Raw genomic sequence first — 16855 nt, forward strand, 5'->3', positions numbered from 1 at the left:
GAAGCAGATAGAAGTGTGGTTTGTTCTTCTCTTACAAATGGTATGTGACCTCAAGATTTTACCATCCTCTGTATGTATCTTCGGTCCTCTTGAAAATATGGCCACTTGGAACTGATCTATTAATTCATCAAGAGAAAATTTTGTGACATCTCAATAGCATTGTGCCACACCATTTCCAGGTAATGACCATCTCCAACAAGAGAGAATCTAGCCATCTCCCCATGACATTCAGTGACATTACTATCACTGAATCCCCCATTATCAACATAATAGGGGTTACCATTAACCGGAAACTGAACTGGACCAGCCATATAAATATTGTGGTTACAAGAGCAGGTCAGAGACTGGGAATTCTGCTTTGAGTAACTCACCTCCTGACTCCTCAAAGTCTGTCCACCATCGACAAAACACAAGTCAGGAGTGTGATGGAATGCTCTCCACTTGCCTGGATAAGTGCAGCTCAACAACTCTGAAGAAGCTCAACACCATCCAGGACAAAGCAGCCCACTTGACTGGCACCCTGTCCACCACCTTAACCATTCACTCTCTCCACCACTGATGCACAATAACAGCAATGTATATCATCTACAAGATGCACTGCAGCAACTCACCAAGGCTCCTTCGACAGCACCTTGCAAACGTGACCTCTACCACCTATAAGGACAAGGGCAGCAGATGCATGGGAACACCACCACCTGGAAATTTGCACCTAAGCCATACATGATCCTGACTTGGAAATATATTGCTGCTTTTTCACTGTTGCTGGGTCAAAATCCTGGAACTCCCTTCCTAACAGCACTGTGGATATACTTACACTACATGACTGCAGCAGTTCAAGAAGGCAGCTCACCACCACCTTCTCAAGGGCAAATAGGGATGGGTAATAAATGCTGGACTAGCCAGTGAAGCACACATCCTATGAGTGAATGTCCTAAAAAAAAATTTCAAAACAACTCATTTGTGAAGTCCTTCAAATGTTCACATGACTTAAAGCCTGATGATACAGTGATATATGAGATGGCTGTGAAGAGTTCAGCAACTTGAACTACTGAACCCTTCTGACTAAAGCAGGCTGTTGTAATTTTTGGGAGTAATTTACATGTGATGTATAAAGCAGTGTCTGTGACTTCAATTTGCCTGCTTCCATTGATTATACTTTACCTCGCGTTCAGCCAGGCTTTTGAATCAATTGCTTTTGGAGGAAGGTTCTGGTGAATTGACTTCCCTTAGCAAAGAGGGTATATCATAATGATCTTAGAAATAACAAAGAGACTTTTACTAATAAAAGTAAGTATAGAATAGAAACAGCATATTAAAGACCAAAGCCCTAATGTTGTTGTTGGAAAATAAGGGGACATGTTAAATTACTAGGGTTGTGTAGTTCTGAAGGATTATACTTAAACTCTGGTATTAAGATGTTTGCTGGTACATAACTGGATAACTTGAGAGATGTGCTGCGCATCTCCCTTTGAGGTGAAAAAATTGTAATTTTTGTTGTGACTGCTTGATTGGTCAGTGCAAGTTTCACGCCACTTAGAAAAATTATGTTTACTGGTCCCGACACTGAATTTTGTTTTCCTAGCCTGTGCTTCCCTGGTCATGAAGCTGGTCCATACAGAACCAGTGCACCAGTGTCGCTGAAAACCAAATGGCAATTTCAAATGCTGTTTGCAAAGCATTTTTTACTAACCAAAGTTAGGTTAATTTGTATTATGTGTACTAATAACTATTGCAGTGGAGGTAGATTTGTTGAAGCTGCATTTTCATTTGTAGCAAACAAAATTCTTCAAATAGGAATTAATTAGGGGCTTCCAAAAGTACTTCATAATTTGGGTGACAGAGTTTAATTGATTTAGAGATAACAAAGGAAGTGTGATTGCACCTCATGAGTTGTATTACCCCTGTCTTTACTCGGGAACTTTATATAAAGGCCCAGGTGGTTCGAGCTGGATGTCAGAAGACACCTATCTTCACCATTTCCACTTTATGATGCCAGGACAACTTACAGGTAATTTTAGTTGTCGGGACAACTCTTCTAATAGTTATGAAAGTCATCACTACATTAAGCTTTTATGTAGCTGAACGTAGCCAAAGAGGACATATGCCCACATCAGCAAGTCTGCTCTTCATAGATACCTCAGGTAAGTAAGAAATTCCAGACAGTAAACCCTCACATTAACGTAGTTTGACACCGAGTGTAACACTACTGGTTGCTGCCTATGATCCTGCTTGCTGATCCTCCTGCTCGCCGACCTTTCCGTTGGCCACCCCTCCAACTTGTGGCCTACATCCACAACTCTGCAAAATGAAGCTGCTATCACTCTGTAGGTTGCTTCCTGCCTCTCGCTGCTCATCTCCTGAGCCCTTGCTCACAGTGAAGGAGAGGGAAGCGACAAGTGGGAGGGTGGGCGAGCGGGAGATGAGGCAATCGGCAGGGTCAGGGAGCGGGAAGCTTGGCCAGTGGGAGGGTCAGGGAGCACATTCGGCTCTAATTCAGAATCCTGGCTGGACGAGCCGGAGGGTTGGGGACTGGGAGAGATGAGGAGCGGAAAAGGCGTTGAACAAGAAAGACTGTTGGCTGAATTTGCTGTCGGTGAGCAGGGGGCGTGGCCCACTCGCCAATATGCAAAATGACGCAGGACATCCTGGTCCATTTAAACCTTCAGGAAGGTGGGTCTGCAGCAAAACCAGCTGCGGGTTCACTGACCTGTCAATGGCCAATTAAATCATTAAAATAATTAAAGGACCTGCCCGTCCAACCTTAAGGTTGGTGGGCAGGCCAGAAACGGCGGCTGGGAATAGAAAAAAACATGAAACCTCATCCACCGGCGGGATGAGGTTTCATGTAGGGATTTAAAAAGTTGAATAAAGTTTTAGTGAAATTTATTAACATGTCCCATCTTGTGTGACATTGTAACATGAGGGGGACATGTTGAGGATTTTTTTTCTATTCTTATTGTTTATACAACTGTCAGTGATCTCCCTGAGGCAGCACTTAGCCTCAGGGAGGTGTGCGCTCTTTTGTGTGCATGTGTGAAAGAGCGCACTCTTGCATTTGGGGAATCCCCCCCCCCCCCCGGCCTGCACAGGAAATGCATAGCGCTTCCGTTCGGTTGTCACGCTGGGCGGGCCTTTATTGGCCCGCCCACATAAAATGGTGGTAGGCCCCACTTCTCCGGCGGGGATCAGCTCCCCGCCCACCGGAGATTGGGTCAGGCCTGCCCACCCAGCAGGCAGAAAACTCTGCCCTGTAAAGTGGGAGGTAAGTAGAAAGTGTTAGCATATTTCTTTTATGTATTTAAATTGATTTAATTTTAAACGTTATCTTGTTTATGAATATAGTAATTTAGCAATGAAGACTATTTAAAGTTTTTATGTCTTTTTTCCTGATGGGAAAAGTCCTAACTAAAGTTTTTACACTGGTGATAATAAGAAAATCTAATTCGCTTAATGTTGTTTCATTTAAAGTTGGAGATGTCAGGAATTCAGGAACAATGTTAGGCAAGGAATTACTATATTTTCAAGGGGTAATGCATTCGTCACTCTCTTTAGAAAGGGAATGTTGACTACCTGGATCAGGTGTGGACCTTTTAATGCTGGCTGAGTTGCAAAGAGTGTACAGCACAATAGATGGTACCTGTATGTCCCTCAGGGCTCCTCAAACCAACCCCATCATCCATTTATGACTGGAAAGGGCATCTATTCTATTAATGTGCGAGTGATGTTGGAAATATCAGCTGGCATTTTACCAGCCATTTGGAGATCTGCTGGGAGGCAGAACTGCTAGTGAAATGGCAGCAGAAAGTGTCAGGAGGGAAACCAGTTGTCTTCCTACCACCACAGGATTGTTTTAAAGATGGTAACAGCTGCAGCTTGGCCACCCACTACCAGATGGATGGCCAATTAACTAATTTAACAGGCTAAATGACGGATATTTTATGACCCTGCCAGCATTTTAATTGCTTCCTGGGGATTTTTAAAATTCATTCATGGGATATGGGCTTCATTGGCTGGGCCAGCGTTTATTGCCCATCCCTAGTTGCCCTTGAGAAGGTGGTGGTGAGCTGCATTCTTGAACCGTTACAGTCCATGTGATGTAGGTACACCCACAGTGCTGTTAGGAAGGGAGTTCCAGGATTTTGACCTAACAACAGTGAAGGAATGGCAATATATTTCCATGTCAGGATGGTGAGTGAATTGGTGGGTTCCATCTATCTGCTGCCCTTGTCCTTCTAGATGGTAGCGGTCATAGATATGGAAGGTGCTGTCGAAGGAGCCTTGGTGAATTTCTGCAGTGCATCTTGTAGATGGTACATACTGCTGCCACTGTGCATCGGTGGTGGAGGGAGTGAATGTTTGTGGTTGGGGTGCCAATCAAGGAGGCTGCTTTGTGCTGGATGGTGTCAAGCTTCTTGAATCTTGTGGGAGCTGCACTCATCCAGGCAAGTGAGGAGTATTCCATCACACTCCTGACTTGTGCCTTGGTGGTCAGGCTTTGGGGAGTCAGGAGGTGAGTTACTCACAACAGGATTCCTAGCCTCTGACCTGCCCCTGTTGCCCAGTATTTATATGGATAGTCCAGTTCAGTTTCAGGTCAATGGTAACTCCCAGGATGTTGATAGTGGGGGATTCAGTGATGGTAATGCCAGTGAACATCAAGGGGCGACGGCTTGGCTCTTGTGTGGCACGAATGCTACTTGCCATTTGTCAGCCCAAGCCTGGATATTGCCCAGGTCTTGCTGCATTTGGACATGGACTGCTTCAGTATCTGAGGCGTCACGAATGGTGCTGAACATTCTGCAATCATCAGCGAACATCCCCACTTCTGACCTTATGATGGAAGGAAGGTCATTGAAAAATCAGCTGAAGATAGTTGGGCCAAGGATACTGCCCTAAGGAACACCTGCAGTGATGTCCTGGAGCTGAGATGATTGATCTCTAATAACCGCAACCATCTCCCTTTGTGTTAGGTATGACTCCAACCTGCAGAGAGTTTTGCTCCTGATTCCCATTGACTCCAGTTTTGCTAGGGCTACTTGATGCCGCACTAAGTCAAATGTGGCCTTGATGTCAAGGGCAGTCACTCTCATCTCTTGGCTATGTTTGAACCAAGACTGTAACGAGGTCAGGAGCTGAGTGACCCTGTGTGAGCAGGTTATTGCTAAGCAAGTGCTGCTTGATAGCACTGTTGATGACCCCTTCCATTACTTTACTGATGACCGAGAATAGACTGGTGGGATGGTAATTAGCTAGGTTGCATGTGTCCTGCTTTTTGTGTACAGGACATAACTGGGCAATTTTCCACATTGCTGGGTAGATGCCAGTGCTGTAGCTGTACTGAAGTTTGGCTAGGGGTGCGGCAAGTTCTGGAGCACAAGTCTTCAGTACTATTGCTGGAATATTGTCAGGGCCCATAGGCCCTGATGGGAGGGGAGACCTTCCTTTCTGGCCTCTCCATGGCCTTTGAGATGCCACTGCTGGAGGGGGCCACTTTTCCAATTGCCATGGCCTGCCTGCCTGGTCTGACACAGAAACAACTGTTCCTACTTACTTGTGAGGGCATCTCAAGATGGAGGCACCTTTTCCCCTTGCAGCCGCCACTTCTATTGGTGGCACTTCCGAGCTGCTGGCCCTCTGATTGGACTGGCACCTCGGAAGGGCAGGCTGTTGTCTTTAATTGGATGTCGGTCCTGGCAGTGGCTTCTTAATTGGACACTGCTGGTAAAATAGCCTCTGTGACCCCACTGCACACTGACATGGGCTCAGGACACACAATTGGGCAAAGCATAGGGACCCATGGCTTGCTGATAAAATTCTGGCCATCATCAATGAAATCCTAATGAGATATTCTGGTGGTCATCATGATGCATTCATTTTGCATAAGTGCACCATTCCTACATTATTTGAAGACACAAAAAGTCTAGATGATAGCTGCTTAGAAAACAGGGTTCCTTTCTGCAGCTCTGGCTGATGATTTTCCTCATAGAGCAGCAGCTGCCAAGACCCATCATGAAGGACATGCCTTAAATGGAGCCTGTGCTGTAATGCTGCACCGCAGATTCTGTTGCACAGATCTGTCATGGAATGGTCCTGCTGTTTGCCTGAGCAAAAGTATCTGGAGTAACCACATCTGCTTTTGTTATACGATGTTTTCTGTTCAAAGAGGATTAATGTGGCCTTTCCTGAAAAACCTATTTGGACCAGATGCACCAAGTTCATTTACTTATAAGTGAATGTGACTGTCACAAATGATAATTATATGCTTCCCTTTGGTAATACTACATTGAGAGTGTCTACTTTTTCCTAGCTTTTTGCTGCATTAGTAAATAGCCATGGTCCACTAAGGATATCTCACTCCATTTGGGAGAGACAGTTGGTTACGTATAGCATGAGGGGCACACTCCGCAAGCGTGGGGCAAGGAGGCAAGCTTCCATGAACTACCGCTGCATTATAGTCTTATCTTACAGAAATACAATATTGTTGTTAAACAGAGCCTCAAAAATGGAAACAAGCCATGATATGGCTCCTCGAAAGTTGATACCATGAACAGTAACTGCTGAAATTACATGACGCTTTTTCAATCCTTTAAGGGGCTGCCTGGGGTATATAGATGTCATATCATCCTAAGGGAAGCTGCCTTCTCTCCCCTCTATTTATAAAAATATTTTTGGTGTAAAATAGTCAATAGCTATTTCCATTCAGGGCACACATAAAGCAGTCGACTGTGGATCATAACACTGATGGTGTCTATAAACACTGAATTCAGCTGTGACCATGAGTGAAGAGGGAAGGGGAAAGTCTGAATTATAACAATGATTTAAGTATAAAGGCAACACTTCACCTTCTTCATTTTACCACAATTAAAGCTGAAATAGAAATATATTATGCACTGAGTAATTTGTGGGGACTGAAGAATGTAATGTTTGCAAGGGAGTTGCGAAAGCTCAGCTGAAGTGAGGCAGCCATTATGTACATGGAAATGCTATTCCTTTGGATTTTTCCCATTTTCATTGAGCCAGCTTCATTTTTCATTGCAAAATTGTGCATTCCATAGGGTCCTGTCTATGAAAAATATAAAAGAATAATTATTATAAGTCCATTTGATTGACTATTTAAAGGGAAAAAGTTATTAACAAAACTAAATTCTCAAAGCAAACAGAATGGTGTTCTCCTCATTTTGTCTCCAGTTTTTTTTTGCTTCAGTTAGACAAACTTTTTTTTAATTAGTTTTTCCACTGTTCTTGATGGTAATATTATGTCATCATGGAAACATAGAAACTAGGAACAGGAGTAGGCCATTCGGCCCTTCAAGCCTGCTGCAGCATTCCATATGATCGTGGCTGATCTTCTATCTCAACGCCATATTCCCACTTTCTCTCCGCACCCCTTGATGCCCCTAATATCCAAAAATGTATTAATTTCTTTCTTGAATATACTCAGTGATCCGGCCTCCATATCCTTCTGTGTTAGAGAATTTCACAGGTTGACCACCCTCTGACTGAAGAAAGTTTTCCTTATCTCAGTCCTAAATGGCCTGTCCTGTGTTCTGAGACTGTGGCCCCGGTTCTAGACTCCCCAGCCAGGAGAAACATCCTCCCTGCATCTAGTCTGTCTAGCCCTGTTAGAATTTTATGCCTTTCAATCAGATCCCCTCTTATTCTTTTAAACTCTAGTGAATACAGGCCCAGTTGAACAAGTGTCTCTTATACGACAGTCCTGCCATCCCCGGTATCAGCCTAGTGAACACTTGCTGCACTCCCTCTATGGCAAGTATATCCTTTCTTAGGCAGGGAGACTAAAACTGCACGCAATCCTCCAGGTGTGGTCTCACCAAGTTCCTGTATAAGTGCAGTCAGGCATCCTTACTTCTGAACTCAAATCCTCTTGCAATGAAGCCCAACATACCATTTGCCTTCCTAATTGCTTGCTGCACCTGCCTGTTTACTTTCTTTGACTGGTGTACAAGGACACCCAGGACCCTTTGTACATCCATATTTCCCAATATATCACAATTTAAATAATACTCTGCCTTTCTGTTTTTCACACCAAAGCGTATAGCTTCATTTTATCCACTTTATAATGCATCTGCCATGTGTTTGCCCACACATACAACTTGTCTAAATTTCCCAGAAGCCTCCTTGCATCCTCCACACAACTGACAACCCCATCCAATTTTGTGTCGTTAGCAAACTTGGATGTGGGAACCAAATGCAATATTTCCAAGTCATTTATATATATCGTGTATAGCTGGGGCCCAAGCACTGATCCCTGCAGTACACCACTAGTCACTGCCTGCCACCCAGAAAAAGACCCATTTATTCCTACTCTCTGTTTCCATTCTGTCAACCAGTTCTCAATCCATGCCAGTATGTTACCCCCAATCCCATGTGCTTTAATTTTGCCCACTAGCCTCTTATTTGGGACCTTATCAAAAGCCTTCTTGAAATCCAAATACACCACATCCACTGGTTCTCCCTTATCTATTCAACTAGTTGCATCCTCAAAAAACTCCAGTAGATCAGTTAAGCATCATTTCCCTTTCATAAACCCATGCTGACTTTGTCTAATCCCGTTAATGCTTTCTAAGTGTTCTGTTACCATGTATTTAATAATAGACCCTAGCCTTTTTGCCACTACTGTTGTTAGGCTAAATGGTCTGTAATTCTCTTTTTTTTCTCGCTCCTTTTTTAAATAGTGGGGTTCCATTTGCCACCCTCCAATCTGTAGGAACTGCTCCAGAGTCTATAGAATTTTGGAAGATGACCACCAATGCATCCAATATTTCCAGGGCCACTTCCTTTAGTACTCTGGGATGTAGACTATCAGGCCCTGTGGATTTTTCGGCTTTTAACCCCATTAATTTCTCGACCATCATTTTTTTTACTAATACGGATCTTCTTCAATTCCTCCTTCTCACTAGACCTTTGGTTCCCTATCATGAGGATCTTCCTCTTAGACACAAGGCAATTTCCATCATCTGACTTGCCTCAACTGAGACTTTATTCTTGCTGGCTCTCTGAGCTCATTTTGCCCAAGCTGAACTACATTGTTATTTGATTCAGCAATGCCACAATTTTGAAGTTCTCATCCTTATTTTCATCGTTCCACAGTTGGCGACTGTACCATGAGCTGCCAAGGCCCTAAGTTCTGGAATTCCTTCCGTAAAGTTGTTGTTTCTCTTTCTCTCTCTTTTAAGATGCTCTTTAAAACCCAACTCTTTGACCAAGCTTTTGGCCACCTTACCTACTATCTTCTCCTATGGTTCAGTGTCAACATTTGTTTGATAATTGTTCCCGTGAAACATCTTTGGACATTTTACTACTTTAAAGGTGCTATATAAATGCAAGTTGTTGTTGGTTAATCATGTACATTCACTCAAGAAAGTTGTGAAATAACAAAGAGCTTAAATTCCCTGACTGAATATGATGTGGAAGGAAAGAAAATTTTGGGAAGAATTTAGGGAACTACTTTATGCCATCAGACGCAGTAAAAATAAATTGAATTCTATTTCATTCAATGTGATCCTATTGAGATGGTGAAAATTTAGTCCTATAAAATTATATGAAATAGTTTAAAATGATAATGTTATCTTAAATTCTATTTGTGATATTCTAGCTAGAGTGAACTAGCAGTCAGAATTAATCCTCAATTTACATTTGATTAATAGGTGTGTTTAAACTAATGCTTCTGTATATAGTCCCTGTTTAACTTAGACCCATGCTGGGCTAAACAATTGCCGCCTTTTAACCCTTTGAAAATTGTAGTGGCACTTCTTCACCAGGTTAAAAAGAGCAAGACTGTGGTATATAATTTATTCACAGCACGACACAGCAAAAGCAATGTTCAATGATTCTATGCAGTTATCTGTGTTTACTTTATAAACTAAACATTGGGAACACACAGAAAATATTTGAAGTTCTGATATGATTGATAGCATGCAGGTTTTAAAAGCTCTGAGGACACTAACTAAACTGAATGTGAATGATTAATAAACATTCCAAAGAGCACATTGACCCCCCTCCACCACTCCAATTGTCAAAAGCAACTAAAGATCTCCAAATCAGTGTGTATCAAGAATTCTTTTTTTTTTATGTATATGCAGTGAGCTGATTCTGTCCAACATCAATGTTGATGCAACAGGAGAGTGGGAGTGCCTAATCACTACCTCACGTGGGAACAGCAGCAAGAAGGTAGAGATTATGGTGCTGGAAACGGCTGCACCATACTGTTCCGCAGAGCCAGTCACCAACAATAAAGGAGACTTCAGGTATGTGTTATACATAGCTATCAGCATGTAACAGTTAGAACTTGGATTGGTGTCCAACTTTACGAAAGGAAACTTCGTTCCAAAAATAGAAACAAAAACGCCGAGTTAGATTGCCACATAAATAAGGTTATTCATGCAAATATAAAATGTTGTTGTAAGATGTTGCACATTGCTTATTGAAGCCAGTGGTTTAGGGGAACTAACTCTGTAGTGGCTTCAGCACTTCAAGACTTGAGTTCACACCCTTCCTGATGGCACTTCTTCTATGAAATAAGTTTGGAAAGTATCCAAAGCAAAATCCTGCAGATGCTGGAAATCTGAAATAAAAACAGAAAGTATTGTAATATTCAACAGGTCTGGCAGCATCGGTGGAAGGAGAAATAAAGTTAACGCTTCAGGTCAATAATCAGAACTTAAAAATCAAAAACACATGTTTGAAAGTGTAAACCCTGTTCTTAGTGAGCATGGTTTCGCAGCATAAAACTGAACGTAGCAGGACACAAATTTGGTGATGTTGTTAAGATTGTTCACACTTCAGCAATAATTTTTTAACACTGCTCCCTTCGAGCATGGCTCCCTGATGGTGTCATATGATTGGTTAAATGTCACCTTTGCGTGCCTGAGGTGGAAGATATTCCATTTCCCACCACTAACATACCCCAAGGTGAAATTAAAAAACTGGAATTCAAATAAAATCATTTAAATTGATATTTTACTAGGTTTTCAAAGGAGGAGTTCAGGTCAGAAATAACGTGTGTATGTGCTCTTACACTTGCCTCAAGAGACTGTGCTCCCCTTCGCTGTAAAGTTCCTTTCTGGGTTCAACACAGTAATATATGACAAGTAGCCCTTCTGAATAAATTCTGGTTGTGATCACAAGAGAGATACAAATAAAGAATTCTCCTGGCCATCCAGCCTATGTATCCAGAAAGATATTACAGTTGTCCCATCCTCTGCCATCACAATATCCCATTGTTTTCTCAAATAGTGCCATGGCATCTTTTATGTCCACCTGAAAGAGCAGATGGGGCTTTGGGTTAATGTGCCTCAGCCAAAAGCCAGCACCTCCAAGAATGCAGCACTCCTTCAGTTCTGTATTAAAATGTCAGCCAAGATTGTGTACTCATCTTTGAAGTGGGATTTCATCCAATCACCTTTTGAATAAGGGGTGAGGCTGTCACCACCAAGCTAAAGCTGCCACACATATATATTATAAAAAAAAGCATGAAATACTCAGCAGGTCGGGCAGCATATGTGGAGAGAGAAACAGAGTTTCGGCTCAGGCACCCTTCATCAGAACTGGCACCAGTACACCCCCATTTCCTCCAACACCACCGTGGACCATGCTCCTCCGATTGGCAGCCAAGCCGGCCTGCCATTCTTTTGAATCTGCACCGAGGGCTCTGCATGTTCCACAGCAGCGTTGGCGGAGGAGCAGCCCAGGGTCACTCACACTCGCCCAGGAAGTTGACCAGGAGAACCGTCGTACCTGGGATACCTCGGGGCCCTCTGAAACCCCTGACAGCCATGAGCATGATGGCAAAGCAGAGCGTGGTGAGGAAGATGGCGCCAACCAGCGTTCCCACCACCTGGAGAGTGGCCGCTGGCTCTGCAGGAAGGAGGCCGAGGTCGAGAAACTATCAAAAAAAACGGGACAAGCGTTCACGAACAGCAGGAAAACACAGGCAAACTGGTTATCTTAAGAGATAAAACAAATTAACATGAGTGAGCATAGGGGAAATCTATCTTGCAAAAATACGCCAATTATATCTTGGGGATGTATTTTATAGTTTTATTTTAGAACAGTCAGGAAAAACAAAACCTGTTCTCTTTGATTCTTTGTTACACAACTGGGAATGTAGAAGATTTATTTACAAAAGGCCATAGTTTCCAGTGGAGTGGCAATTGAGTCAGATTGCCACTCCACTCATTATTTCTTACCTTCAATTCTGACGCTCCTATCTCCCTCGACCTTCTGCCTCAGGCTTGGTGAGATCGGTGCAGCGTGCTCCCGGGGCCTACTATTGAGGGCTGTAGAGTCGAAGGTAAGTAAATCATGTCCCCTTTTTTACAGCACTAGCTACTTTAAACCAGCTAAGTTTAAAAATCCAGGCCACTAAGAAGGTAAGTGTACGAGGTAAGTGGGAAGGATCTGGTGGGGTGTTGGCCTGGAGGTCTGTTGGAAGGGTGTCAGATAGGGGAAGGGATCAGTCCCGGGGGTGGGGCTAGAGGCGGTGTCAGTCGGCAGGGTGTAGGTCAGGGGAAGTGGGTCATTTGGGGGGTGTTATTCATGGGGGGTCAATCAGGGGTGGTCAGGCGGTGGAGGAGTCGGTCAGTTGGGGGAGCGTGTCAGTTGGTAGGGGGCTGTCAGTGGGGAGGTGCTATGCAAGTCAAGGGGGTTGTTGGGGTGTCAATGGGGGGTTGGGGCGTCCCGTGTGGGTTTGGGGGGACAGGGGGGGGTGGTGGTGGGACGGTCAGTACAATAGTTACCCAGGAGCCAGAAGTGCCTTTAATCATTCTAACTTTTTCTGGGTGACTGTTGATGTCAGACAGTCGGGACCATCCTGAAGTTGCGATTTAAATCGCCTTTTTGGATGGTTCCCAGTGTAAGGCAATTGTCCATCGGAAATTTGATCTTCCCGGACAATTGCCATGCAATCCTCACCTGGGACTTTCAGGGTGGGCGAGGGGAGGGGTTCATCAGTGCATTTTTGGGTAGCCCCCAGTTACACTACCCTGGAGCTTGGACGTTACTGGCCTTTGTGTTTTGTTTATTTCATGGGCAGAATGTTACGCTCGGTGTATGGGTGCACACTCGACATGCCTGAGTGTAAAATGACGCACGATGACGTCAGGCAAGTGTCCTGACATCTTCGCACAGTTTCACGATATTTCATTCGGTGGGCACACGCCGCAATTGGCCGCACGTCCGCTGAAAATGAAAAGGCCTATTAAGGCCATTAAGAAGCTAATTAATGCCAAATTTACGCTGCCCGTCCAACCCACCAGTTAGCAGGCAAGGGAAAAGGCCCAGCGGCCTTTACGTTTTTTTCTAGGAAACCTCATCCACGGGCGGGATGAGGTTTCCTAAAGCAAATAAACATCAAATAAAAATTTTATTTTTGAATTAAAAACACGTCCCAGCTCATTTGACGGAGTTACATAAGGGGATGTGTTTTATTTTCTTTATGATTTTTCCTAAACAGCGCTTCATCTACCTGAGGCAGCTTCGTGCCTTAGGGAGATTGAAACGCTCTTTCGCACGTGTGTGTGAACTGTGCACTAGGCCTGGCTCTCCCTCCTCCCCCCCACTTGCACAGGCAGCGCTGCCGCTTACGTTCCACACTGGACGGGCCTTTATTGGCCTGACCATTTGAAGTCGCGGTATGGAGCCGATCACGGTCGGCATCCTGATTGCCTCCGCCAAAGGCGAAATCCTGCCCCATGTTTGTGTTATATATTTGAGCCGAAGATCTTGGGCTGGAAACACATGTGCCGATTATACATACATTTAAATGGAACCATTTGCTTCGATGTAAGCTGTGGTTTCCAAAAATTTATCTACAACTTAAAATGGAGTATTCCTGTCCAGACTTTGTCCTCAACCATACAGGCAGAAAAACCCTGTAACTGTTGGATAAGGGCAAAAGCTGAGACTCCTCCAGCACTGCACCTGGGTCCCCTTATCTGCCTGACGTGCAGTCATGCCTTCTCATCTCTGACCACCAATCAGACTTGTACCACAACGAAACCAAAGGGGTATGACTGCCCCCTGATCAAAGTGTCCAGGCAACTATCTCCCTGCTGGGTTTCCTCAATGTCTGTACCTCAGACTCTAGCTCAATGACTTTGAGCTGAAGTGGTCTTTATGCTCTCCACAAACTCCCACATGGGCTGTTGTGATGCACCACCTGCACTGCCATCCCTATCTCACATTGTTTTGTTTGCTTTATTAAAGTTCATCTATTTAAGCAGTTTAGCTTATATTTTCAGCTTTTAACTAATTAATTGATCTAATTTAGGATATAGAAAGTTTAAATCAATTGTTTACCTGTAATTTAACTTCACCACCCCACCTTGCACTGTGACATCAGTTTGTGATTTTTCTCCTGTGTTACTCTCAGACTGTTCTTTCTTTAATACTCTGCCCTCAGCCCACCCCCCCCCGCCCTTTACTCGTGCTCTGCTCTCACCCCCCGCCCTTTACTCGTGCTCTGCTCTCACCCCCTCGCCCTTTTCTCCTGCTCTGCTCTCACCCCCGCCCTTTTCTCCTGCTCTGCTCTCACCTCCCTGAGAGTGAATGAAGAACCACAATTCTCTGGATTCTTAAAAGGGCAGCAGTGAGGTGAGCGTAGGGAAGGGGAGCGGCTTTAGGCTGCTGCTATGTTAGTCTGTTGGCCAACTCTGCCATCAAACTGAGAAACCTGCTGCTGTGATAGCAAGAACGAAAATCCCAGAAAGGGCTGAAGAAAATTGGTTTAAGGGCCTTCCTCAGGCAGCAAAGTGGTAATACTTTGAAGATGATCAATCTTTTTGGGTTGATCATCATTCCTTCTGCAATTGACTCTAATCCTTTCCTGCATTATTGCAAGCACCATAAAGCCCAGTATGTGACCTGTGTCTGTCCTCAAAAGATTGGACCACAAGGTGTTGATTTGGGTGGTATTCCTGGAACAATCTGGAAGTACCTTCAGACAAGCTCCCAGAACCAGGAATGTGATGAGTTCAAGCAACTCCCATTCCAACTGGACCATAATTTGTTGCATTTGGAAACTGGGTGGACCTGGTTTCCAGTCTAACTTGCCGACCTTCCTGCTGAGCCGCCAGGTTTCACCTTCGTAGTTCTGACAAATCCCTGTTATTCCATTTTAGGAGATGTTAGTTGAAAGGACAAACCCCACCCCCCCCCCACCACACCCGTGTTACAAATGCCATCAGCCTCATCAGTGTATTGCCAAACTCCAGGACAATGCCCAGTGCTATTAGAGACTGATAAAATAACTATTGAATCATTATATCCCATCGTTATAACAGCAATTATTGATACTTTTAAATTTGAAAACCATAGTATTTTCCGCTTTATCCTTTCTGTCTTATAAAGCAATTCCTCCTGTTGTTTCAAAATTCATCACTGTAACAAATATCTGAGTATTATTTAAAAAAGCACATTTTCTTATTTACTACTCTTCACTTTTCTATAGATGGCCCAGAACATTGGCTGGTATCACAGCATACTACACCTGTACTCGGTATCCATTTGGATCTGTGCCTTATTATGGAGACCATCGGCAAAGAAAAGCTTGGCGTAAATGTGATAGAAGTGGACGCTGGGAAGATGGGAATTACACTGAGTGCGCTTATGCAAATGAAGTTACGAGAGTCCTTCATGCATTCAGCCAGGTACTTATCAGTATAACCAAATATGTGGAGTCCTTAACAGGCTTAATCTGACTTTTGGTGGATTGAATGGAAAAATGCATTGAATAACTATTTTTACCTTTAGGACCCATATTTGAGACCCCAATCATGAACATCCTTCTCTCCTAGCTGCAAGAGTTCAAAGTGAAATGAGGTTATTGTGCATTTTCAATCCAGTTCTGGGTTTGCATGGGAGTGTCAGCTATGGGATAATACCTTGTTATTGCTTTGATAATTGCATAGAAATGAATTCTAGTATCTGTATTTAACAGAAAAAAATCTGCAACTTATCTCTTATACTTTAACAATGTTGCATTGATTAGCAGTAGATTAGGAGTTCATCATACAGGTGGCTTTGCATAGGATGTGGAAAATTCACACTAACCCAGTAGGGAGTCCTCTTGTGAGGCAAGGCTCAAACTTTGTCAAAACAGAGAGCCCTGCACTGCAATATCTAACTGGGAATCCACCAATAGAAACATGGTCCATTTCTGACACACTTCAACTTGAAAACGCAAAAGTTCAAATAATAGGCAGTTATTATTCAAAAAATCATGTTAATTATTGACCTTTGAAGAATTGAGTCATTTTGAAATAACACATGTCCTACCTACGAGCACTTGAGGACATCATTAATTAGAATGTTAGAAACTGTACTTCGAGTATTGTGCGATACCTCAGAATATATCTTCATAGTATGCCAAATAATTGTAAACTTGGGCTTTGTTTGGATGCAGAAGTATAGTTGTTGTCCTGAAAGGTTTTAACTGAAGTTGTATATCATACTGTCGTATTAATCATTTTAATGTTGTTAAGCAGATAAACAAAAAATCCTTTTCTGTATCTGTTGTGTTCTTGATCCTTTTAATTTAAACATGGGTTTTGACTGTCTCCAGCTCTGTTCCATCATGGTTTTATTGGGTTGAATGTGTCCCAGTAGGCTCGCTCTTTGTTTCCCTGCGGTGGGAAGTTTTGTCTTAAGTCCTACCCCTAATTTAGCAAGTTCACTCCTCAGGTGCTTGGGCTGTCTGTGTGGAGAATGCAGGGTCATGTGCAAATGAGACCTTTGTACCATTAGGCATAGCATGGCTCCTGAGTCAAACCATGGTATGGATTTTACAGGGCGCCATGTTTCCTGACACCCCTGACTGAAGAATTGGTCAGGCGCC

The 16855-nt window shown here is 43.5% G+C and overlaps 1 protein-coding gene across 1 annotated transcript in view; it reads left to right on the plus strand.

Annotated features, from left to right (window-relative positions):
* Positions 1-16855, plus strand: part of LOC121289836 (adhesion G protein-coupled receptor A3) — a 553143-nt gene that overhangs the window by 298843 nt on the left and 237445 nt on the right. The window contains exons 8-9 of the mRNA XM_041209725.1: positions 10104-10268; positions 15470-15668. Of these exons, the coding sequence (XP_041065659.1) occupies positions 10104-10268; positions 15470-15668 (364 nt within the window). The remainder of the gene's footprint in view (positions 1-10103; positions 10269-15469; positions 15669-16855) is intronic.

This window comes from Carcharodon carcharias, chromosome 17 (assembly GCF_017639515.1).
Source record: "Carcharodon carcharias isolate sCarCar2 chromosome 17, sCarCar2.pri, whole genome shotgun sequence".
Lineage (NCBI taxonomy): Eukaryota > Metazoa > Chordata > Chondrichthyes > Lamniformes > Lamnidae > Carcharodon > Carcharodon carcharias.